At 39.6% G+C, this 24711-nt stretch overlaps 1 protein-coding gene across 1 annotated transcript; it reads right to left on the reverse strand.

Annotated features, from left to right (window-relative positions):
* Positions 1-1150: 1150 nt before the first annotated feature.
* On the reverse strand, positions 1151-23002 carry LOC131690038 (zinc finger CCHC domain-containing protein 8 homolog). Its single transcript, XM_058975495.1, has 3 exons — positions 21940-23002; positions 21151-21881; positions 1151-1986 (listed from the first exon to the last, which is right to left on the reverse strand). The coding sequence occupies exons 1-3, from the start codon at positions 22844-22846 to the stop codon at positions 1357-1359; spliced, it is 2268 nt and encodes a 755-aa protein (XP_058831478.1). The 5' UTR covers positions 22847-23002; the 3' UTR covers positions 1151-1356.
* Between the last annotated feature and the right edge of the window lie 1709 nt (positions 23003-24711).

The raw sequence follows: 24711 nt of genomic DNA on the forward strand, positions 1-24711 counted from the left end.
TATTTTTCGGATAAATCATGAATTGACTATTCAACCCCAGCTCAAATATATACGCTTTGTCGGAGCACTTTCACTGGATTGTGGACCAACCACAATACATAAATCAATTTTCGCTATGCATAGAATGGGTAGCTCTCAAGGAAACTTTTGTATTATTTTACAGAAGGTCCGCTAGATTCTTGGGAATATTTTTAAAATTGGTTTAAATGAGTCACGCCTTCAAACCCCGCTTTACAATTTCACTACACACCTCCGAAAACCCGACAGCAATTTTCGCGTCGGTTCAACTAGATAAATGAGCACAATGTGGTTCCCGTTACAATTAAATCAAGACTTTCGCTAATCCCGGCACCAAATTACCATTGGCAGTAATTAGCAAATTTACGCAAAATTAATAGATTGGACACCGACCACGTACATACCATTGGCACAAACACGCAAACCAGCCACATTTGCCCAAAACCTCGAACACAGCGCTTGGCTCGCGGACTTTAGCCCAGCGGGACTGGCTGGTGGTGGAAGCCAATTTCGGCCTACACAAGCAGAGATTTACTCCCACACGTTTGTTGGTACGTGTCGAATGCCGCAGAATTACTGTGCGACCCAGCCCCTCGCATCGCGCCGTCGCTAGTGCGCAAGGGATGGGAAAGAATGTCTATTATCCGGCAACCAATAGAACGCTCTATTCTGGCAATGCTTCAGATAAAATATTGATAGCAATATTTCAGAGCAGCCGAGCTCGGACCTCGTTAATTTATGAGGCGGTTTCGGATGAAGTGAGTGACAAATTTATTTTCTGTTCTCATCGCCAACACGCCGGTAATCCTAGTTGCAATTTAACGAATGGGGCTTACGAGATTATCCCTAGTCGACGTGGTGCATTTCGCAAACGAGTGAAAGTATTCAATAATAACACTTCAAACGACTTTCAAATTTAGTAGCTACATTGAGCAACTTTTGATTGCTATTCTATAATTCGATATTAAAAAACCTTCTTGTGATTGTTTGAGCGAATATGTTGACGGAAGTACATATGTCGAATAAATAAGGAATCGACGAAATAAAAACTTTTGAGCAAGAAATTTCGGTTGTTTTATGAAATAAACCTTTTTTAAACTTTTGCGTTTACTACTCTACACAAGTTTGTATTTGTATAATATGAAGGTTTTATATTATATCCTTTCATTCAAAATTTTAAAATTCATTTGAAAACCAGAATTGTATTACCTTATTTTATCATTCTCAAACATGCTGAAAACATTCATCAGGCTAGAAGCACAAAAAAAAATAAAACACTCACTCTATCTCTCCCTCTTCACTCATCCCCTCGCTTTCGTGCTGGCAATCCTGGTCGGGCTATCTCGACTCATCCTCCGTTTCGCCATGGTTTGTACTGATAACATTCCGCACCTTGATCAGTAGGGACTTCATCCGTTCGTACTTGCCCGTCGAGTTGGGCAAATTTTCGAAATTGATTACATCGCTGACCCCCTTGGAAAAGGCTTCCCCACAGGGCAAGCTGTTGAATGGGGAAAAGGCCGTCAAGATGGGCGTCCCCAGGGACATTTTTTTCAACCCCATCGACCCCGGATCGTCAATGAATGGTATTTTCGACATTTTTATCTCGTCCAAGTTAAGGAATTCCGGCTCGGGGGGACGTTCTTTGCACGGTTCTTCCGGTGCCGGCGGGGGAGGAGGTGGAACCGGTATTGCTGAGATTAACGGTACGGGGAACACAAAGTTAGCAAATATAGGTAGGACCGGTGCACCCGATATAGTTGGCGGTGTCGGAGTCGGAGGGGCGGAAGTGTTGGCTTCCTGCTCTTCTGCTAATCGTTCGGCCATCAGTACATCGTCTAGGAGTGAGTCTTCGTGGGTTACGTCTGCCGAGTTTGGCACGCAAGGGGACTGGTTTTCTAACTGCTTCAGGAGCTCTAGTTGTTTCTTTCTTAGTTCGTCTAGAGAAGGTGACTCGGCGCGGGTGTCCTAGAAGACAAAAGCGTATGTGGGTTAATGGAGCAATAAAGTATAATTAGTGTTTCAGTTCTAGAATAATCGTTAACAAGAGGATAGAAGTAGTAGTAATTAGAAGTTATAGATTTATTTTGAGTATAGCAAAGTACTCCTACTCAAACAAAATTTTATGAATTATTAGCAGCATTATTTTGTTCTAGATTTTAACGAAAGGAACATTTGCATTAGGCTGATACAAATTCACGACAGCGAAAAATTATACGTCCACGATTGGCACCTATCATAGCAACCTTGAAGCTAATCAAGAATCGCTGGCAACAAGGCAAGCTCAAAAGAGCCGATTTTGGGCACCATATTTGCGATTGGAGTATTTTTTTAGCGGGCATTTTTAGTACTGCAGCCCACAGTGTTTAAAAACGTTGTTTTCGCGCTCAAAATTAATAGCGCCTAAACCGTTAACTTTAGGAGTATAGTTTGTTCGGAGACGTTCTTGCTTTTATGATCATGCATCTACAGAAATATGTTGTTCAGTGACTAATTCACGTATAAGTGATATACTAACTTTATTTCCTGAACTAATCAAGATAGAAACTTTGTGTCCTCGGCAAAGTTATAGAAATTTTAGCGGGCTGATAGGAGTGCAGCTTATAGCTTGGGATCTCGGTCCGTCCCGCGAGGCAAAATTTGCAAAATCGGACGAACCAGCAACTGTCTGCCAAGTGAACACCGGTCCTCGGGAGGAGTAAATTTTGCGCCTGTTTGTCTCGAAGTGTGTAACGTCAAGTCCTCTATTTTGTCTAGTACAATGTATCAAGCTCTTAACAACGCGTATTAAATCGTTAGTGATGTAATTAAAATTTCGCATTGATTCCGTTTCTGTCTTGTTCCTGATCTCCTCTTGGGTCCCCTAGGTCTGAAGCGGATCAATCGACTATTAACTAATTCAGAGAGCGCTGATAATCGTAATGTCCACGTATACTGATTTCCCTGTAATTCATGTTCTAGTGTGTATTAATGATTGTTTTATTTGATAATCAGAAATAATTTAAAATTTTAATTGTTACAACTAAGTCACAGACATCCAGTTCTGAGCAAACAACTTTCAAATACTTGTTTTGTCATTTGAACAAATATTTGCTAGACCATTATGACAGCCATACATGCAGGGATGGAATGCACCTCAGAGCAAATAAAGAGAAGAATAAAAGCGCACACCTCAAAGAGTAGAAATAAAGAGGTTCTTTAGTGTGCATCTTAGTCCAACGTGCACGGAAGCAGGGTAGGTAACCAAAAAAACCTATTTTAATCCACCTAGCGGTGCAAGTGTGCCTTTCTCATTAATCCAAACTACACGGAAAAAAATTGTTCCCAAAATCGTGAATAAAGTGCCATGAATCCTGAAACAATCACGTATTTACGTTATGAAAACAGGACCATGAACAAAAATCGGTTGTACGTCATTTCGCGGAATACCATTTCCCGGTATACCATATTCCGGAAAACCATATCCCAGAATGTACTATTTCCCGGAAAACCATTTCCCGGAATGTACCATTTCCCAGAAAACCATTTCTCGGAATGTACCATTTCCCGGAAAAACCATTTCCCAGAATGTTCCATTTCCCGGAAAACCATTTCCCGGAATACCATTTCCCGGAAAATAAATTAAACCACGTACCTTGCCACCACTCATTTTGATTACACTTGCTACGCAGCAAATGTCAAACAGACTACGAAATTCTCTCTACTTTAGAACACAAAAAGTAGTTTGGAAATATGTTTGGAATTTTATTGATTTTAAATGTAAGTTAGAATAACATATCAACAATGCTTCAGATATATTTATTTTGGGATTTTTATGGATTATGCATCTAAAAAATCTGCGGTTTTGCTTTCTTATACATGCATGCTTCCTTGTCGTTATTTTTGGCATGTTTTTGATTTATATGTACTTTCTATTTCTATGTAGTTTCACATTCTTTTAAGTACCCTTTCAAAATATTCTTGATGTTTTATTGGATTTATGTACTAGTGGTCCTAACATACCTTCCCCAAAGAAAATTTGACAGTTCATAAATTTCACAGTCGACCGACGAAAACGGGTGCTTCGAGGTCGACAGATTAATTAAACGACCAAGTAGGGTTTCGTCGGTGGACAATTTTCGTCACCATATTAATCGCCAGATTTAATCTGTGTGAATCTGGTTCCAGTTTTTAACTATCAACTAATCGATCGATTTAATTGGTTGAAATAGACCGATTTCAACAGATTTCGTCTGTCATATTTAATCGGTTGTCGCGTCGGCTAACGTCCATGTTAAACCCCCATAAGAGTCGGTGCAACAATCGACCGATTAAGGCATAGTCGGCAGATAGTGCCGACGCAAGCCGATTTAGTCGGTGGGAAAATCGGGAGGATTTTCTATGGGGTTATAACTTTTTGAATTATAATTGTTATTCTATGAGCTTATTCGCCTTCTTTTGGAGATTAGCAAATCATGAAAAATATTTTTGAATTTGTCTTCTTTAAAATTTGAGTACTTTTTTGGAAATTAATAATTCATAATATTCTTTGAGACTTTGCCTTTTTAAGCATAATCTGTTTTCTGGTACTTTATTGGTTTATGAGAGCTTGTTTTTTATTAATATGATCAGAGAGCAAAGATAAGGTGTCAAGCGAACCAAACAAAAACTTGGAATGCAGAAGAATGTCATCATGTTTTATTCCAGCACAGTCAATCAATATCTATAAAGCTTATCATATCTTGATTGTAAATTTTATTTGTCGCGGAATAAAGTGAAATAAAGAATAGAGGAGAATAGGTTAGTTTAGTTTAAAAGTTGGTAGCTCTCTCGATGTTCCATCTAAATATACGTAAATGGAATGACTCATACAAAAGGAAAAATATTTCTTTTTCACGGATTCCTTGTTAAAATAATTGAACAAATCCAAGATTACTTCTCTGTAACGGCGAAAATGAAATCCTTTGATTTCGACGATAAATTTAACCCATTCCTCTGGATCTCGAAGACCATTCACAAAAAAAAAGTGGATGATTCTAAACGCTCGTGATAATTAAAGTTTTTAGAAACGACGTGTATGCCGGTCCACAAACATCTTTCAAGGTAAAAAGCACATGATTCGTTGGGCTGTTCCTATAAACTCGGCTCAAAATCTCTAGTGGATTGTTCATGATATTGCCTTCTATAAAATGATAAGATTTTGAATAGATATAGAATACCATATATGCTCATTCCATGCGAAGTGATCAAGGCACGTGTAATCGACCTTCACGGATTTGAACCAAATTTGGAGGAATTGTTCATCTAGGGGAAATATATAAAAACCCAAATTTTTGTGACAATTAAACCTCCCCTCGGGTCACGGGAGCACCCCCCGTTTTGGCAAATTGCCAAAACCCTTGATTTTTTTTTATTATATCTCCGGTTCTATTTACTCTAGAATCAAACCACAAGATGACTTTTGAAGAAAATGGTTCAAGGAATCTAGAAAAAATATTATTTTTTGGCGGAAGTGCTGCCAATTATGCGATTTTTTCAGTTAAATATTAAAAGATAATTTTTCTCTCAGTACATATATTTTAATTTTGAAAATTTTAATGCCATCGCGTTCCTCAGACATTTTTACGTAAAAAACACTTATCATCCCAATATAATAAGAGCGCATCCTGAGATACACCGTTTTGAATAGAAAAAACAGCAATTTCCCATATAAAATCGCAAGCGCACAACACTAAAAAACCAACTTGAGAATTCTGAGTTCAAACATCATTTTTCGTGAAGTAGATGAGAAATGATGACAAACTACGTTTTTGGTTTGCTTCTAGCAGATCAGGGTCGATTTTTATGACCGTTTGAAGATTTTCTCAATTTTGGCCAATAAAAATGGATTTTTATATGAGAAAATGGGAGTTTTTCCCTTCAAAACGGTATATCTCAGGATGCGCTCATATTATATTGGGATGATAAGTGTTTTTTATGCAAAAATGTCTGAGGAACGCGATGGCATTAAAATTTTTAAAATTAAAATATATGTATTGAGAAATTGTATGTCGTTTCCCGGAATACCATTTCCCGGAAAACCATTTTCCGGAATGCTATTTCCCAGAAAACCATTACCCGGAATGTACTATTTCCCGGAATATCATTTCCCGGAATGTCCCATTTCCCGGAATATCGTTTCCCGGAATGTACCATTTCCCGGAGTACTATTTTCCGGAATGTACCAATTCCCGGAATACCATTTCCCGGAACGTACTTCTTCTCGGCAATTTGTTATACCTACTATTGAAATCTGAAGTACTTTGAGAACATTTGCATTTATGTTGCTACTCAAATATTTGTTTGGTTTCCTTGTCTTTGCTCGCTGATAATGTTAGGGAATTTAAAAAAACTAATTCTCATGCATATGTAAATTTATTTGAAATCATTATCAATCAATCGAAGGTCCAGAAAATAGCTTATGCTAAAAGAAGGCGATATCAAAGTCGTAATTTAATTTAAAATGAATAGCATTTCAAAAATATATTACGAAAATTTTAAAGAAGGCAAATGTATTTATTGTATTGAAATCAATAAAATTCTAAAATTATTTCCATTGATTTGCTATTGTTCCAAAGAAGGTTAATTCACATAGAAATTTTTAATACGAAGTGAAATTTAAAATAACTGAAGGCGTTTTCAATGCACTGTTACTGTAAACAAATATTAGTGCGAATAAAAATCAATAAAAGTTCAAGAGTATTTTCTGAGAAACTTCATATAGATAAAAATAACATTCTACATAAAAATCCAAAGAAGATAGCATATTTTTAAGAAGGCAGCATCTCAGACAGATACATTCACAATCTATAAAATTTCAAAGGTTCCAAAAATATTTATAACTGAATTTTAGGAAATATTTATATTTTTTCGTTACCTTTTACCTAATCTTCATGAAAATCAATCAACGTATTCAGGGCATTTTTAGAGTACTAATGCTTGGTTATCATAAAAATGTTGCCAATGTTGTGGAAAACACTGCCTTTTCAATTTCAAAGATGGCTGCATTTCAAGGCGTTCTAAATTAATCGTTAATAATTTAAACCATTATAGAGTACGGTATTAGCATTTTTTTCTTTGCGTAATAAGGAGATGAATCAAGATCCCAAATGGGATTCATAATACGACTTATGCAGCACAAAAATATTAATTTTAAGTAATTTGTTCAGCATTTTCCCGCCAGCACTTTTTTTTTAATCCGAGCCCGAAATCTATCTCCTGTAATGTTTGACCTAGTGTCAAAAACTAAAGTTTTTTTTTCGATTCCTTAGAACGATAGAAAGTGACTTACGTAGGATTTTTTTCGCTATTTTAATTTTACGCGAAACGCTGAAAATATCATTAAAATCAACAATCAATTTCATTGCTTTCGTTTCTCTTAGTCTTAAATTTACCGAAAATAGCCAAGAAAATCGATACAGACATAATTTATTAACTAAAACCTTCGTACGTTGCTGGAGAAATTAATTTAGAATATGCTGTGGATATTTCAAAGCTCATGGTTTGACGTGGATTTAAAAAAAACGCGTTTGAAGTTTTTAGTCCACTTGGAGTTTACCTAAAAACGATAGGACAGAATTGATAATATATACAATTAGGTATTCTGTTCGCCTTCCATTTTCTGTTATGTCATTTTATTTCAAGAACAAAATTTTCAAATCTTAAAAATTCTACAGTGGTGTATTATGCTTTTCACCGTAGATTACCACGCGACGGAATCGATTCAAAATAGTAAAAGAATTGAAAATATACCATTTTAACTAAATCCGCAAAATTTGGAACAAATATCAGGCAAAATATAGGGCCTGTTAGTCAGCAATTAGACGGTCATGAATTTATTCACCCCTTCACTACCAGCGGTAGGAAAATTGGAAGGTATTTGTTACTATTGTGGTACCCATTTAATTCATTGATATCCCATCCATTGGGGTGCTTTTTATTCCCCACACGATTTTTTTAAATCCTCCCAAGTTTCTTCTTGGTTCAAAACCAAAGGCCGTCCGTAAGCTGTTCATATAATGATTAATTAAAATAATTTTTCCTAACATCGCGGAATCGAAAAGATTAAATCTTTAAAATGACAGTTTTGCAAGCTTATCGCTATTTTGTTTTTTTACCGCAATAACCGCTCTATCAAAAAAAAGTTTAAAAATATTTTCAAACAACTTTTCATGTTCTAAGGTAGGTAAAATCTCCTAGAACACAATTGGCTGCATATCAGTTCTTCTAAAAATAAATTTGGTCGGTGAGGTACCATTTTTTTTTATTTTCCGGGAAATGGTATTCCGCGAAATGGTTTTTCCGGGAAATGATACATTCCGGGAAATAGTTTTCCGGGAAATGATACATTCCGGAAAATGGTTTTCCGGGAAATGGTACATTCCGGGAAACGATATTCCGGGATATGGTACATTCCGGGAAATAGTTTTCCGGGAAATGGAATTCCGGGGAATGGCATTCCGGGAAATGACGTACAACCGTATTGAGACAAAAACTAACTTTAATATTTAACTGAAAAAATCGCATAGTTGGCAGCACTGCCGGCAAAAAGTAATATTATTTCTAGACTCCTTGAACAATTTTCTTCAAAAGCCAACTTACGGTTTGATTCTAGAGTAAATAGAACCGGAGATATGATCAAAAGAAAAGGCAATTTACCAAAACGGGGGGTGTTGCCATGACCCGAGGAGTAGTTCAATTGACATAAAAACTTGGGTTTTTATATATTGGCCCTAGATGAACAATTTCTTCAAATTGGGTTCAAATCCGTGAAGGTCGATTTCAAGTTTGCATCTTTTTTTGATCACTTCGCATGGAATGACCCATATGTAAGTCAACATAACTCTGGATTTGTTTTTAAAGTTCAAATTACATGTTTATTTTAGATTTCAATAGTATAAATAATTACCGAGAAAAAGTACATTCCGGGTAATGGTATTCCGGGAAATGGTACATTCCGGGAAATAGTATTCCTGGAAATGTTACATTCCGGGAAATGATATTCTGGGAGATGGTACATTCCGGGAAATGGTTTTCCGGGAAATGGGACATTCCGGGAAATGGTTTTCTGGGAAATGACATTCCGGAAAATGGTTTTCCGGGAAATGGTAAACCGGGAATCGACGTACAATCACAAAAATCATGTATTTTGTAATTATTTTCAATTTCCCTTCAGTAATGCCCGCATAACGCTAATTTTAGTGGAACTATTTGTTTTGTTTTGTGAACTTCAGTCACGGTTTCCGTCAAGTCATTTCTAATGCGATTTTCAGTACGCGAACTAGTTCACAACTTTATGAACATTATTCATAAAACCAAAGGTTGACTCATGATGATTTTCATAGATATAGGAGCCTTAGTTCACAATTAAAAATATTTTGGATATGTTCTCGTGAACTATTTCGTGAAATTCAAAATTGTACTCATGAATCCATTCAATTCTCGTGAACTAATACATGGTCTCTAATATATTAGGTACGGTATAATATCCGTGCTCGTGAATTAGTTCACAAAATCATGAAATATAATTCATGTATTCGTGAACTGGTTCATGATCCCTAGTACAAGCTTTACAATCTATTTTGCGTGCTAATGATATTTAGAACATATCGCTAATCATTTACAATTTCATGCAATATGATAATTGAATTTTCACGTGAACTCTTTCACAAAATTTGGAGAATTATTCGTAGTATCATTTTTATTCCATGCACTGTTTTATGAAATGTCCAGTTGCTAGCGACCATGGTAATAGACACGTGCATTATATAGATTTAAAACAACTATTAGGACCTCGAACATGGTTAATGGTGATGTATGGATAGAAAACGAAAACTGCGCTAAGAATCCCAAATAGTGTGCGTGATATAATTCACAGAACAAGATATCGCGAATCAGTCATATTTTTATGATCCAGTCCATATTGTCACGTTATTCCGAATAGAAAAACCAAAAATGACCAAAAAGTAATAGATCACAATTATGCGAAGAGAATTTACGAATGCCATATACTGCTGATATCTGGCTTAGATCCTGAAATCATCAACATGAATCACTCTACTCATAACTAAAATATCACGATAACGTGAATAGAAATTACAAAAATCGCGACAAAGATCCTGAAATCATAAATTTTAAACCCGCTTGTCTGACAGAAAAATGCGCTAGTGAACTCATGAATAAGATAGTACAATAACGTGATGAGAAATCACAAGAATCGCGAATAAGCTCTTGAAATCATGAACATCATTTGACTGTCGGCAGTAAATTTCCAAATCATGAACTAGAATCACAACAAAAACTAAACATGTCCAGGGAACAACAACAGTACTCTACTATGCTATATTACACCCTAAGGAGGAAAATTTGGTGAAAACCAAAATTTCTCACTAGGGTGAAAATTTGTTGGTAAAACCAGTCTTTGTACAGGAGGGCACAAATCTATTTCATACTTAGTTGCGTTTCGGCTTCGCCTCATCAGAAACCGACACTAACTTATTGTCGGAATAGATTAGCGCCGGCTTGACTTGGTTTTTACCAAATTTTCCCCCTTAGGGTGAAATATAGCATGGTGCTTTCGCATAGGCCTGCTAAGCCAAGACAAGTTTCGGCTTCACTGTGTCTCATCGGCATAAACAGAACTTCTGCTCGAACGGGACATCACGTTTGATCAGTCGTTCGATTGGAACACAAAGTGTGTTTTAGTTTTAAGGGATTTGCGTCAAGCCGGCGCGAATCTATACCGACAATAAGTTAGTGTCGGTTTCTGATGAGGCGAAGCCGGAACGCAACTAAGTATGGAACAGTACTTGTTGACGCCAAATACAGTACATCAATATAATCACCTAAATTTATAAGTTTGAGCCCAAAAAATAATGTTTTTACACTTTGTGCGTTAAATGATGATTGAACACACACAGAGGGAGACAGGCTAGATTTTTGATTTGAGACAAAAAAGTAGTATCGAATAAAGAAGGGAAAAGACCGCAACCGCGAGACTCGCCAGTTTTTTTTATAATCGCAAAAATTGTGTTTTATATTCCGTTCCGAAACATCGCCGTTCTTATCGTGAAATTATCGCTAACTCCGCCGAATTGTGTTGTGTTCAATGTGCAATAAGACTCTGTTTCGCCGCAAGCTATAAGCACGAAGAAAAACCTGTGGGAAACCGGCAGCATAAAGATCCAGCGTGATCAGTACTCTAACCAAACATTCTAATGTAACGCCATGTATATATTCGGGGCGAAATAGTTTTTTGAAAACACAAATAATTTCATTAATTCGAGGTTTATTATTCATAATTTCAGGAACTTGATCATGGTTTTCATAAAATGTCATGAATTTATGACTTGTTTTTTTCGTGTACGATTCCATGGCTGGTTATGTTCAATATAGTGGTGGAAATGTTCAGTACGATTGGATCGACAGCCACAACCTTGAGAAGCTATGTGTCGTAACTGAAACACTTGAACCCAGCAGCGGATCCAGGAGGAGGGTTCGGGGGGTCCGGACCCCGCCAAAAAGTTTCAACTTGTTAACAAATTTTAAATTAGTTTCAAATTTAAAGTAGTTTTTTTTTCGAGAGTTGTCCTACTGGAGCTGTAGAGCTAAGTTCTCGGAAGGGCTTCCCGTCAGAATCACATACTACAATTTGCAGACGAAACAGGCGAATGTCGCCCACTAAAACACTGCTTTAGGCCAATTGTAGCGGGCCGTAATTCTGAATGTGATATTCATTGTACGGTTCATGTATGCACGGGCGTAGGGACTCGCGATCGCGTGTATCATCGCGAAGAGCTCGAGCATTTGTACGTTAACGTGTTCGATCGCGTGTGCGTTTGTACGTCACGTGTGCTAACGTGTATGTAACTTCGCGTGTATAAATTCTATTTTATAGCCGTGTGCCTTTCGCATATTTGCGTGTGTTCTTGGATAATCGCGCGCGGACCGTGAATCTAATACTTTATTTTTGGTGTACGGCTAAGATGTTAAAAGAGAGTGAGATCTTCCATATCACTAGGGTTTCCGGTGATGTCGCCATGGAACGTGTTGTTTAGTGGATATGAGCTTTATTTTTTGATTGGTTCTACTGAATGTATGGACCTAAGTTATTAGGACAGAGAGTAATGGTTTCCGGACGCGACCGATGCATGAGCGCACGAAAACGGACGTTTGTAGGTTCGTGTTTGAGACAGCGTTTGAAACTTCGTGAGTGCTAAAACGATCTCCTTATTACCGGGGTGTTGTTAACCCATTATATCCTAGCGTATGAAATTTCATACGCAGAACTATCCATCGGTTTACGCGTATTTACTACAGAATTTTGGCATCTAACTGCTTTATTATTGCACTAATGGGATCATTGCACCTCATATTTCATTGTGAAACAAGACAACTGCCATTTTTTATAATTTTGTTTACATTTTTGAACCATGTATAGTTGGGGCAAATGGCGGCTGAAAAGTAAGCAATACATTTAATTGAATTTTCTTGTTGGAATTCGTGCTAATAATTCCATTATGTGACAAAACGTTCCTACAGGTGTAAAAGAAGTGTTGTCTATCAGAAAATCCGAAGAAATATGTCAAACTTAGAATTTGTTGTTTTTATTTAAGCGTACGAATTTTTTTGCACGAGATATTTTCATTCTCAAAACCATTTTAAGTGATTTTATTTTTCCCATAATCCTTGATACATTTTTTGGTGGAATTGAAGATATCACTGTATTTGGCTCACTTTTTGAAACCCCTGGGTTATAATGGGTTAAGTTTGCGCGATCGCGAACGTAGGTGTGCGTTGTTAATCGCGAAGGGCTCAAACGTTCGTATGTTAACGTGTTTGTCGCGTGTGCTCGCTTTCATGTGACTTCGTGTGTACAAGTCAGGATTTTGTAACCGTGTGGCCATTCCTATATACGCGTGCGTTCTTGGATGGTCACGCGGACCTTCATTCTGATAGTTGGTTTTTGGTTTACAATTCACATTCTGACAGGGAGTAAGTTATCCCATATCACTAGAGTCCTCGGTCATGTCGCCATGTAACGTGGTGTTCAGTGGATATGAGAGCTTTCTTTTTATTAATTGATCCAATTGAAGGCATGGAGCTAGTCTGCTGATATCAAGGATAGAAACATCCGGAAGTGACCGATTCATGATCGTGCGACCGCGGGAGTTTTTAGGTTCACGCTTGAGACCGCGTTTGAAAATTTATAGGAGCTAAGATATTCACTTTATCACCGGGATGTTATCATGTTTACGAGATCGCGGGTGTAGGTGCCGTGAATGGTCGCGAAGGGCTCAAGCATTTGTATATTAATGTGTTTGTCACGTATATGTGACATCGCGTGTATAATTTCGATTGTATAATGATGTGGTATGTATTCTTGTTTGATTGCGCGCGAACGGTGAGTATGATGCTTAATTTTTAGTGTATGGAAAAAATGGTAGAAGAGAGTCCGTTCCCCCATATCACTAGAGTTGCAGGTCATGTCACCATGAAACGTGTTGTTTAGTGAATATGAGTGTCACTTTTTTGATTGGTTCAACTGAAGACATTAGTCCAGACTACTAGGAGCGAGGTAAGACTTCCGGACGTGACCATTCCATGATCGCGCGAGTGGTGGGTTAATGTTTGAGACCGCGTTTGGAAGTTTAAAGATGCTACGTTTACTTAACTACCGGGTTTTTTCCATGTAGCCGAAATCGCGGGCGTAAGTATGTGTGGATTATTGCAATTGCATGGTCGCGTTTGTGGCCAGGTTTGTGTTATCGCGAAGGCCTCGAGCGTTTGTACCTATATGAGTATAGATAGCGTATAGTAGAGATATACTAATCATAATCATAACATGCCGAATAAAGAAAAAAGATGTAAAGAGCTTGATTAGAAGTGTATATATTGGCCGATACTATTTTGGTATACATCAATAATAGAAAAGCAAACGAATAGATGTACAAAAGAAACAGGCTAGCGAAGTAGAATAGAAAAACAAATGTAACATGCAACTCGTCTAAATGCAGCAAATGTTATATATTTAGCATTAACGACAATTGCATGCTATTAGCCTGCTATGCTATACTGGCCGGAAATGGATGACTCACGTGTATCGGTAATTGTACCCTAATTTATTCAATCCGACTTTCCCGAATGAATAAAACCAAATGCACAAATTGATCACCAGAAGTATTAGCCATTATTCTATCATATACGCCAGTTCCACATCCGTTCCTGACCCAACTACCACAAATACTCAGACGAACACATACATAGATAGACATACGACTAGCACATAACAATTGTACACTAGTACGAAAAACTACGATTATTACAAAGCGACAACTAATAGGTTTCTACTTATGTATTTGTGGGGGACAAATCGATTAAACGAATAAATCCGCGGCGGTAACTTAGCGAAATAAGTATTTTATTCTTTGAGCGTGCTTTCACGGTTACGCTTACGGTTCATTCTTGAATGAAGGTTTTACTTTTTTTCTACAGGGTGGTACTCTACTGTGGTGGAGTTCTACTGTGATGGTGTTCATAGGGTGGTTCCAAATGATAATGCCACATATGCCCCCCCCAGTTACACCATGAATCTAACATGGTGACCTGTTGGTGTAATAACTGTGTTTTGATCATCCTTGGGGTAACTTGATAAGCTTTGGTCGCAAATAAAAGCTGGTTTCACTCGATCGACTGAAACTACTTGGTTCTTCCCGGTTATTATGATTTCAAAGTATTTGTCGCCCCGCTTTACTACCTCATAGGGCCCTTCGTACGGTTGTTGGAGATGTCGGCTAACTGCATCAATTCGTATAAACACATGGCTGCAATCCTTTAGTCTCGGATTTATAAAGACTCGCTCCTTGGAATGACGAACGCTCTTTGGTGTTTTCAAGTCCGAAAAGGTTTGATGTCAGACTTGTGCAAATTTCGTAAGATCCACATTTTGTACCGGTGAATCGTTGAATTCTCCGGGGATTCTTAGTTGTTGTCCGAAGACGAGCTCAGCTGCAGAACACCGGAAATCTTCTCGAAATGCGGACCTTAAACCAAGGAGTACCAGTGGAAGACGATCGTGCCAATTTTTTGGATCGGTGCACATCAATGCTGCCTTCATAGTGCGATGAAAACGCTCCACCATTCCATTTGATTGCGGATGGTAAGCGGTGGTATGTATGTGATGTACTACAAGGAGATGCGTCAACTCCTGAAACACTTCCGATTCGACCTGACGGCCCTGATCAGTGATGATTGTTTCTGGATTACCATATCGTGAAATCCATTCCGTGTACAGGGCAATTGCTACCGTTCGCGCCGTCATATCCTGAAGCGGTACCGCCTCTGGCCAACGTGAAAACCTGTCGACGATTGTGAGTAGATAAGATAGTAGATAAGATATCCTTTGGATGGCAACAGTGGCCCAACCATGAATCGAATCGAAATCGAGCCTTTGGCGTATTGAAAGTCGAGTTAGGTGCAACGGTGTGTCGAGAAATTTTAGACTTTTGGCACTGCTGACACTCTCTGACAAACTTCGTTATGTCCTTGTTCATCGATGTCCAAACTCTGGCTCTGATTCCAGGGCGTGCTAATCCATGTATCTAAGTCATCACCGCCACTCGATGTTTTTCTGGAATGTAAGGTCGGAATCAATTGTTGGAAAGATCGCAATATATCGGAGAAGATATCGACGGAAAACGACGCAGTTGAAGATTAAGCGACGTTTTTTTAAAATTTATCAAATCCTGTAGCTGGTGGTCAGTTAGTTGATCTTTCGCAATAGTGTTGAAATCGATTTTAGAGACAATTTCATTCACCCTTGACATTGCATCCGCGACAATGTTGTCTTTACCACTGATGTGGCGTATGTCCGTTGTAAACTCTGCCACGTATTGTAAATACCTTTCTTCGTGTGGAAGGCGGCTACTTGGATCGGTAGTCATAGCGTAAGTCAGTGGGAAATGATCGGTGAAAATCGTAAATTGTCGTCCCTCATCAAATGTCTAAAATATTTCACCGCAAGTTTTGTTGCCGTTAGTTCCCGACCAAAGGTAGAGTATTTCTGCTGACTCAGGGAAAACTTTTCAGAGAAAAATCCTGGCGGTTTCCAGACCCCCTCTTCAAGTTGCTGCAGAACTGCTCCCGCGGCAAAGTTGGATGCGTCAACCATGAGACCGAGGGGCTTTGATGCGTTTGGATATTGTAGCAATGTTGCGTCTGCCAGCGATTTTTTACATGCTTCAAAACAACGTGCAGCCTGTTCGTCCCACGAGATTGGTCTAGAATCATTCTTTCGGTTGTCGGGAATAAGCCTTCTTAGGTCATGTTGAATATCAACAGCGTGCGGAACAAAACGTTTGTATACGTTCAGCAGCGCGAGGAAACGCCGCAATTCCTTTACTGTTTTTGGAGCTACAAAGTCCAACACCGCTTGAACTCGTGTAGGGAGCGGTCGTACTTCTTTGTTGCATACCAAGTAGCCTAGGAACTCAACCTGAGGGAGAGAAAATTTGCATTTCTCGACGTTTATGGTAAGGCTATTTTCCTTCAGACGGTCTAGCACGGTCCGCACATGTTCTTTGTGTTCTGCATCATTTGATGATGCAATACAGATATCATCGATAAAGACGGTGACGTAATCAAGGTCTGCGAACAATTTGTTCATAAATCTTTGGAAAGTTTGGCTTGCGTTGCAGAGGCCGAAGGGCATTCGAGTAAATTCGAATAGGCCGAAAGGCGTTATGACGGCAGTTTTCTGTATATCGGTCGTTTCGACTGGGATGTTGTAATAAGCCCTAACAAGATCTAACGTTGTGAATATACTCTTACCTTCGAAACAATTTAGAAGGTCGTGTACATGGGGAACAGGATACCGATCTGGGACCGTTGCTTTGTTAAGTCGCCGGTAGTCCCCCACGAATCTCCGTTCGCCATTCTTTTTGGGGACGCAGTGCAATGCACTCGCCCAGCTGCTGCTCGATGGTCTGCAAATTCCCATTTCACACATGATCCTTTCGCGGCTTTTAATTTTTCTGGATGCATGCCACCGGTGGTCCACGCGTGACGATGTGATGAATGACATTGTGCAAAACTTTTCTATGAGCTAGTGACGGAGTGATGATTTCTCGATAATTGGACAGCATTTCGTGAAAGGGATGGTTAGCGTCGATAACGGTAATTCCCTGAACAGTAGCAGTCTTCAAACTTCCTGAACTGCGAAGATGGATGGTGCCATCAATCAGTTGGCTTTCCTTGTTTTTTAACGATTGAAACTCTGGGCCCAGACGAGTGAATGGGCACCATGCCCTTTTCCTTTGACCTCCGTTGCTCACTTTTGATGTTTCTACCGGTAACTCGAAAGACACTTGGCTCGCTGCGTATACTAATCTTGCCATAAAATCGCCGAATGTTGCTAACGTCGCACACGGATGTTTGCTTTTGTACACAGCCCACTCCATCTTCAGCGAACCAGGAAGTTTGTCTGCTAGGTCTTGCATCAGTACCGGATTAGACAAATGTATGAACTAATTCGCTGCTTTCAAATGGTCCACAAGGTTTTGTACAGTCAATCCAAACTTCATCACAGTCTCAAGTCTATCGTGGCTGGGTGCAGGAGCACGTTGAACTTTCTCGATAAGTGTTCGTATCAGTAGCTCTGGTCTACCATATAGCGTACGCAGAGTGTTGATGACATGCGGTACACTGGTAGGAAGCAGAAGTCTGCTCCGCACCGACTCAAGTGCATGCCCCTTTAAACATCGCTGTAGGCGGACTAAATTTTCGGTATCCGTGTAACCACACGCTACTGTGGATTGCTCAAAGCTGCATATGAATATCGGCCAGTCTTCGGGATTTCCAGAGAACGGTGGTAACTCTTTCCCCATTATCTGGCTGGGCGCCATTTGATTCGCTCCGAGCGCTTTGTGGACCACCGGTTCCATATGAAACTGGTCGGGTTGACCCATGCGACCTCCAGGTAAATCAGATGGGGGTACCCCATCGTAGAATTGTTGCTGTGCATCTGGAATCTGTTGATGCTGCCCGTAAATGTTTCGATACCAATCCGATGTTGCATTTGCTTGGGCGCTTGGTACGCGCCACCGAGGTGTTGGATCTCGTAGTTCGAACTATTGCCACTTTCTGTCTGCACTGCTTCGGCGATAGGGTTTTGCTCGGACTGGTTGATCATTGGGGCGTTTTGAATAGGATTGCGAGTCAAGGGTCCCTGACAAAACACATTCTGTCGTTGATTTTCAGTTGGGAGAGGTGCATTCGATCTGAGTAACGGTGTTGCTTCTCCAGATACCATCATTGAATTTTGGCATTTATTTTCAAGTGGTTCGGGAGAACATTGTTGCAACCACATGGCGATTTGCTGCTCAGAATCGGGAATTGACTCACCTTGACTGCCACACTCACTCAACTGTCGGATGAAGCTACTTTTCTTCTCCAAGGACTCTTTCCGAATCAGCTGCTGTTGTTTTTGGAACTCTTTTTCATCCTGCAATTTTCGTTCGCGCAGCTTTGCTTCCTCCTCTAATAATAATTTTGTTTCCTGTAGGCGACGTTCCTCTTCTTCCAACTCTTTATTCCTCATTGCTTCGTGGGCTTTCAATTCATGCTCCTTCAGCAACTTTTAGCAACCTTTCTCAAACTCGATCTAGTTGTGAACGATCGCAGTGATCTGACATCCGATTGCGGTGGTTTCAGCTTATTCATTCCTGGTGTAATTACTTTCACTGTACACTCCTTGCAAAGGTAGGACCGATTCTCAATCGATTCATCTACGCCTGCACAACGAAAATGATCCCACATTCTGCATTGGTCACATGCGACCCATTGCTCATCGTCTGTATCCGGCCTTGTACAGGACTTACCGCTGTATCCTCGGACTTGTCGATGTTCCTCCATTTGGAACCCCGTATAATGATAAAATCCTTGAAGATTTTGTTGGTGAGGTTATGTTGCACCAAGTCTTGATAGCAAACACGCGGTTTTCCTTTGTTGTAAGCTTCAAGCTACAAATAATGTATTTTAAAATATATATATCGGTGGATTACATAATTAGTTCTACTCACAGTTTTAGTGAACCTATTCCAAGAGTATCGGAAGAATCGTATCGCAGAATCGTAGGATATTACGTAAAATAAATATTGCTGTAAGCATGATTTGCATGTTAGATTTTAAGTTCAATAATTTCATCTAACCACTTACAATATTTAGTTTTCCAATTTTAGTTTTAAATATTCAATTGATAAGTTTTAAGTAGTAATTTATAGGCAATAAATTTATGAGGTGTTGTCAGTAACAAATTTATCTATAACGTTCGTCGTAAAGCTGCAACGTGGTATGACGATGGTGATTGACAATTCCCGCATAGACTCAATGTCAGATCTTCTCGTTCGACAGACTGTGCACGTATGTCAGCTTCGGTGTACAAACAGGGGCGCCCCCGCATCAAGGGGTGTCATCGGCACAATTAGTATATGCACGATGGCGAATTCGACCGATAAATGGACACACAATGACTCCCACTGTGAGGGGCGTCCACGAATACCGCCATCAAATTGTGGAACAATATTGCAAACACGGCACACAGCAAAAGTTAATGAACGACGACCCACCAGTCGGCCACATCACCGCGCACAGACCAGTGGTTGAGCGTTTGTATGCGCTGGTGCAGAATATGAAGAAAAATAGAACATAAAAAGGCGCATAAGCCCTCTCGGTCTCCTCGATGCACCACTATCTAGGCGTAATACAATAACCATCTAAAAGCAGTTGTTCTTAAGCGCTGATGTACGCAATATGCCTGATGATGTTTGCAATACCGTCAAACCCCTCAACCTTGGGGAGGGCAAAATCATATACTAAAATATATTAAAACTTCATCCCTAACTTTACAAGAGTAACGTTTCTGAAAGCCCTTTTATAAAGTGATCCGAAATGATTGATGATCAAATGATAAAAATCCACCGAGCGAATTAACCAAATACTCTCTCCATTTATCTATCTATGAGTACTAACCCTGTACTTCTTTTCTGAATCAGTCATTAGACCCAAAATTAAATCATAACTATCCGGACCCACATATAATTGCCTAAGCGAATCAACTAATCAACGGAAGAAAAAAACACGTCTTGCAAAATCCCTTTTAATCCAATAGCACAAACCAATAGACATAACACTCAAAAACCACACCGTGACAGCTTTCACGATCATTTAAAAAATACAAAATAAAATGTTTGGAACTGTGTATAAAACGTATTTAAAAAGTGGAGCTAAGTAGTGTTCTAGCAAGATGAACGAAAATATGATTTGGAGGAATTACCTCGTAGTGCTCTCTTTGCTTGTCTATGCTAATAATACAAAAGTTGACCAATGTATCAGTCCCTAGCTGATCTTATCAACAATGAACAAAAACAAAAGTAAAATTGTAGATTATGTACTAGCCCATAATGAATATAATTTAGCCAATCGTATGGATAAGCTTTCCAACAAGGCTGGTAATTAATGTGCTTTCAACACCCGCTTTCACATCGCATTAATAAATATATTAGTATTTCTGATAACCAACTGATACTTCAGAGGTGTTTTTGTGAATTTGACCAGATCTACGTCAAAATAACCGGGGAGATACTAGACAATTTTGCAGCGATCTGGGTTCACCAACTTGCTGTGAAGCCATTATTTACATGGGAAAGCACTGCCACGTTGAATAAAACAGCAGAAACGCTCTGAACAATTCCAGAGATTTGCCTTTTTTGACTGTTTTGCTGTAACTCTCATTATTTTTAGTTCAAAGCGCAATGACTAAAAACACCTTATTTTTAATGTTATTTTAGTTTGTTGAAACGATATTTCCAACACAAATGTCTTCGTAATTTGAAAAGCACGCCCAATATATGTATTTGTTTACAAACTCATGTTGGATATGATTGTCAATGACTAGAGGATGCCAGCAATGTGGAAGATAGGGCTCACCATCCAGGGTAACTACAGTACAACCAACAAATGTAACACACAATATATTATATTTACATTCTGTTGATGTAAACTCAACAACTCCAAAAAAAGGCCCAACAAAAGCTAAACCGAAAACTATTCACTACTTACGTCCAAACAAATGATATCCGTTTCGTCCTCCATCACTATCACGCTGTCATCTGGCTCACACATTTCATTTCCATTCGACACCACCGATGTTAACCTGTCTGACAAGGCCGCTTCGTTCGGTTCCCTCGATTTATCCAATCCAACCTCTTCTCCCTCTTCATTTACTTCGCCTTCTTCCGGTTCATCATCCATTTCTTGGGCGACCGGCGGTATCGTTGACCCATTTACCGAGGGAAGCGAACTGATCATTCCGTCACGTACCGATTCATCGCATCTACCGACCACGTCAATGGTTTCAAAACCATCCTCCATATTCTCTGTATTATCAACATCCATATCGGCCGATTGTTGCCCTTTCGTTGATTGACCATACCCTGCCAAACGGAGTTTTTTCCTCCGATAACCTTGCACCAGAGTGCCCTCAAGATTTTTAATCATCTCTTCCCGACTCTGGTGTTCCAATCTTGGGGGCACACCGAAAAATTTAGAATCATCGAAAAATTCTTTACCCGCCGACGTATTGAATCCTGGAAAACTGATAATCTTACGCACATCATACTTCATCTTGACGATATCGATCTCTCCTTCGCTTTCATCGGAATCTAGCACAGGAGTACCGTCGGAATCGAACAGCTGCAACCCTGAGTGGGTCACTTTTGCCTCCTCCAGCCATCCTGGCGGGTAGCCAAACATTCGCATTCGATAAATGTGCATTGGAAGATCACGTTTTCCTAAAATCAAGCATCAAATAATGAAATGAGTACTCGAAAAAAAATCTCGCTTTCTTACCCAACCCAAGAGCCTGTCTTAAACCATCGGTTAGCCTGCCGGGAACAATATGGCCGTATTTTTGCTCCAGATCCACATGGTACCGATCGGTACGTTTCATAAACTCTTGCTTCATTTTGCTAATTCTAGCAAAGTTACGAGGTTCGGTACAATCCCTCAAACCATGATCACCTTCACAGTTCCAACACAACTGTCTAGGCTTTGGTTTCTTGGTAGCACTATCCGTGGGTAATGCTGTCGGCGAATTGTCCAGTACCTTTTGCAATGCTTTCTTGTAGCTGGGAATGATTGGTCCACCTTTGGCGTTTTTGGCCGGTGTGGAATCAATTACAAATATACCATCATCTTGATCGTTGGCAGTATCTATTTTTTCAGGTTCAACTACACATTCCTGCATCGACGTCACACATTCCTGCGGTGGCGATGGCGCCATTTCTGTTTTCTTCATCAGTACCTGGATAGACGCACTTTCCGCATGATGTATAACATCCACCTCCTGCCCAGCTAATTTCAGCTGAAAGGTAGTTCTAAGATACTCAGTCAGAGAGCCCTTGAACAACTGGAATAGTTCCAGGTCTCGAAACTTCATACTCAGTAGTAAACTTTCGTCTTTCTCTTCTGACGGTTGCGGCGATTGTTGGTCTGGATTTACCTCCGATTCCTCCGTTTGACCATCCGATGGCATTGATATAATTGGAGGAGGAGGTGCTGTTTCCAATTCTAGGGGTTGATCAATTGATACCGATGAAGAATTTGCTGCTTCAGCTTTTAACGACAGTATCTCGTCATCGTCATACACAGTTACGATCGGAATCGGTTTTTCCTGAATCTGGACATCGCTGTCGTCGTCGTCATCGTCACTACGAATTTCAAGGATTTCATCCTCGGCCTTGCGCTTGCTACCCATTTTGATGTGGAAAATATGTTTAACACATGAAGATTCAGAATGTTAGAATATAAACAATTTTTCAGGGAAAACACCTGAGGCGATTTAATACAGAAACACAATTTCCGTACACGATTTCTATTTCTATCCGCGCTAACTTGCCAAGCTTGCTGTTGTTTTGACAGATTTGGAAACGATGCTGTTTTGTTATGGCAACCAGAGATGCCAGGCAAAAATAACATCGTGCTTCAGAAAAGTTTATGACACATAGGTGGCGCCGTATATGCCAAAATGATTTACACACAGAAAAAAAATCTTTTTGAAGCTAAAAAAATTCGTATTAAACAACCATTTTTCATTTTGGTAGCGAACTGGGGCGGGACATGCGGATAGAGAAAAAACAAGGGTGAAATTGATCCAGCTCTAAAACATCTTTTTGAAACAGTGTGGGCCAGAATGAGATGGCATGTGAGCGATATGTGAACCAGAATGAGAGCGTATGTGAGAAATGAAAAATAGGAAATGGAAAAGAAAACAACTATCTGCGAGTCCCATCCCAAGTGGCGAGCAGTAATTCACCTCTAAATTGTTCAGGTTTGTCAGTTATGTATTTATTCGATTATTTTATCTTTTGTTTTTTCTCTGGGGTTTTTCACCATTTTTTTGGACATGTTGCTGCCGCAACTAAATGAAGACTAATTAAATAGCGGGGGATTATCCGAAGAAAAGCTTGGTTTCAACATCACGCTCCTGAGCGCACTGTCGCTGTCCGAGATAAACGCTCACCCTGGATCTCGGAAGGCATCAAGCAGGCTACTGCCCTAAAGGACCTACTCACGCAATCTAAACAGAGGAGGAGACGATTGGTTGGACTATGTCCGGAAGCGAGATAGTGCAAATTCCCTAATTTTTATCGCCAAAAAACGCTACGCTGTGCAATATTTTGGTCATATCTTCCAGCGAAAGGTTATGGAACAACCTGAGGAGAAAATGTGTTCATAACACAATAAATAATGCACCTACCGAAGGCACAGATGCTGATGAGTTGAACTGTTTGTTTAGCAACGGCCATCGCCGGTTTCAAAATGCAAACCACTCTAGGACTCCTACCGCACCTCTTCGGTGTACGGCTGCCAATATAAATGCAACCGAATTCAAAATTTCTGTCACACAACCAGCGAGGAAGTCTGTCGTAAAATCCACGATATTCACACGAACGCGACTGGCCAGGATGAGATCCCCATTTCCTTCATTAAACTGCTTTGTCCGTTTATCCTTCTACCACTCTCGCACCTGTTCAAAACGATTATCGAAACTAAATCCTTCCCCCTAAATTGTAAGAAGGCGATCATCACCCCCATAGCAAAGCAACCTAATCCAACTCAACCCAAAGATCTTCGACCAATCAGTGTTCTACCTGCGATTTCAAAAGTGCTCGAGAAAATACTGCTTTCTCAAATTACTGAACATCTCGATAATCCAAACGCACCCCTACTAGCAAGGCACCAATCCGGATACAGGAAGGGACGTAGTACAACAACTGCTCTTGCCAAGGTACTACATGATGTATACACAAATCTTGACAACGACCATTGTACAGTCGAGATTCGCTGGTTGGACATTTTTTAACTGGACCGCTTTTTAGTTGGACCTCCGCTAGTTGGACCATTGTCCAACTAAAAAGCATATGAATGTCAAAATCTTATGTCAAATTTACTTTGACAATCAATCTGACAATTATCAGAGATGTGAATAGATGCAATTACACTATTAACGTCTCCTTTGGAGAATTTTTGCCATCTGTCAGTCGGTCCAACTAGCGAATCAAATTCGTTAGTTGGACAGAGGTGTGGCCCAACCAGCGAATCACAACTGTACTGTCATGA

The sequence above is a fragment of the Topomyia yanbarensis genome, chromosome 3, assembly GCF_030247195.1.
Source record: "Topomyia yanbarensis strain Yona2022 chromosome 3, ASM3024719v1, whole genome shotgun sequence".
Taxonomy (NCBI): Eukaryota; Metazoa; Arthropoda; class Insecta; order Diptera; family Culicidae; genus Topomyia; species Topomyia yanbarensis.

What these genes read in the sequence shown, in the direction of transcription:
- LOC131690038 (XM_058975495.1), bottom strand. Translation starts at nt 22,846, where the DNA reads ATGGGTAGCAAGCGCAAGGCCGAGGATGAAATCCTTGAAATTCGTAGT. An exon ending in AAGACAGGCTCTTGGGTTGG is followed by an intron (nt 21,882 to 21,939) that starts GTAAGAAAGCGA and finishes GCTTGATTTTAG; the next exon opens with GAAAACGTGATCTTCCAATG. An exon ending in CGGATATCATTTGTTTGGAC is followed by an intron (nt 1,987 to 21,150) that starts GTAAGTAGTGAA and finishes TTTGTCTTCTAG; the next exon opens with GACACCCGCGCCGAGTCACC.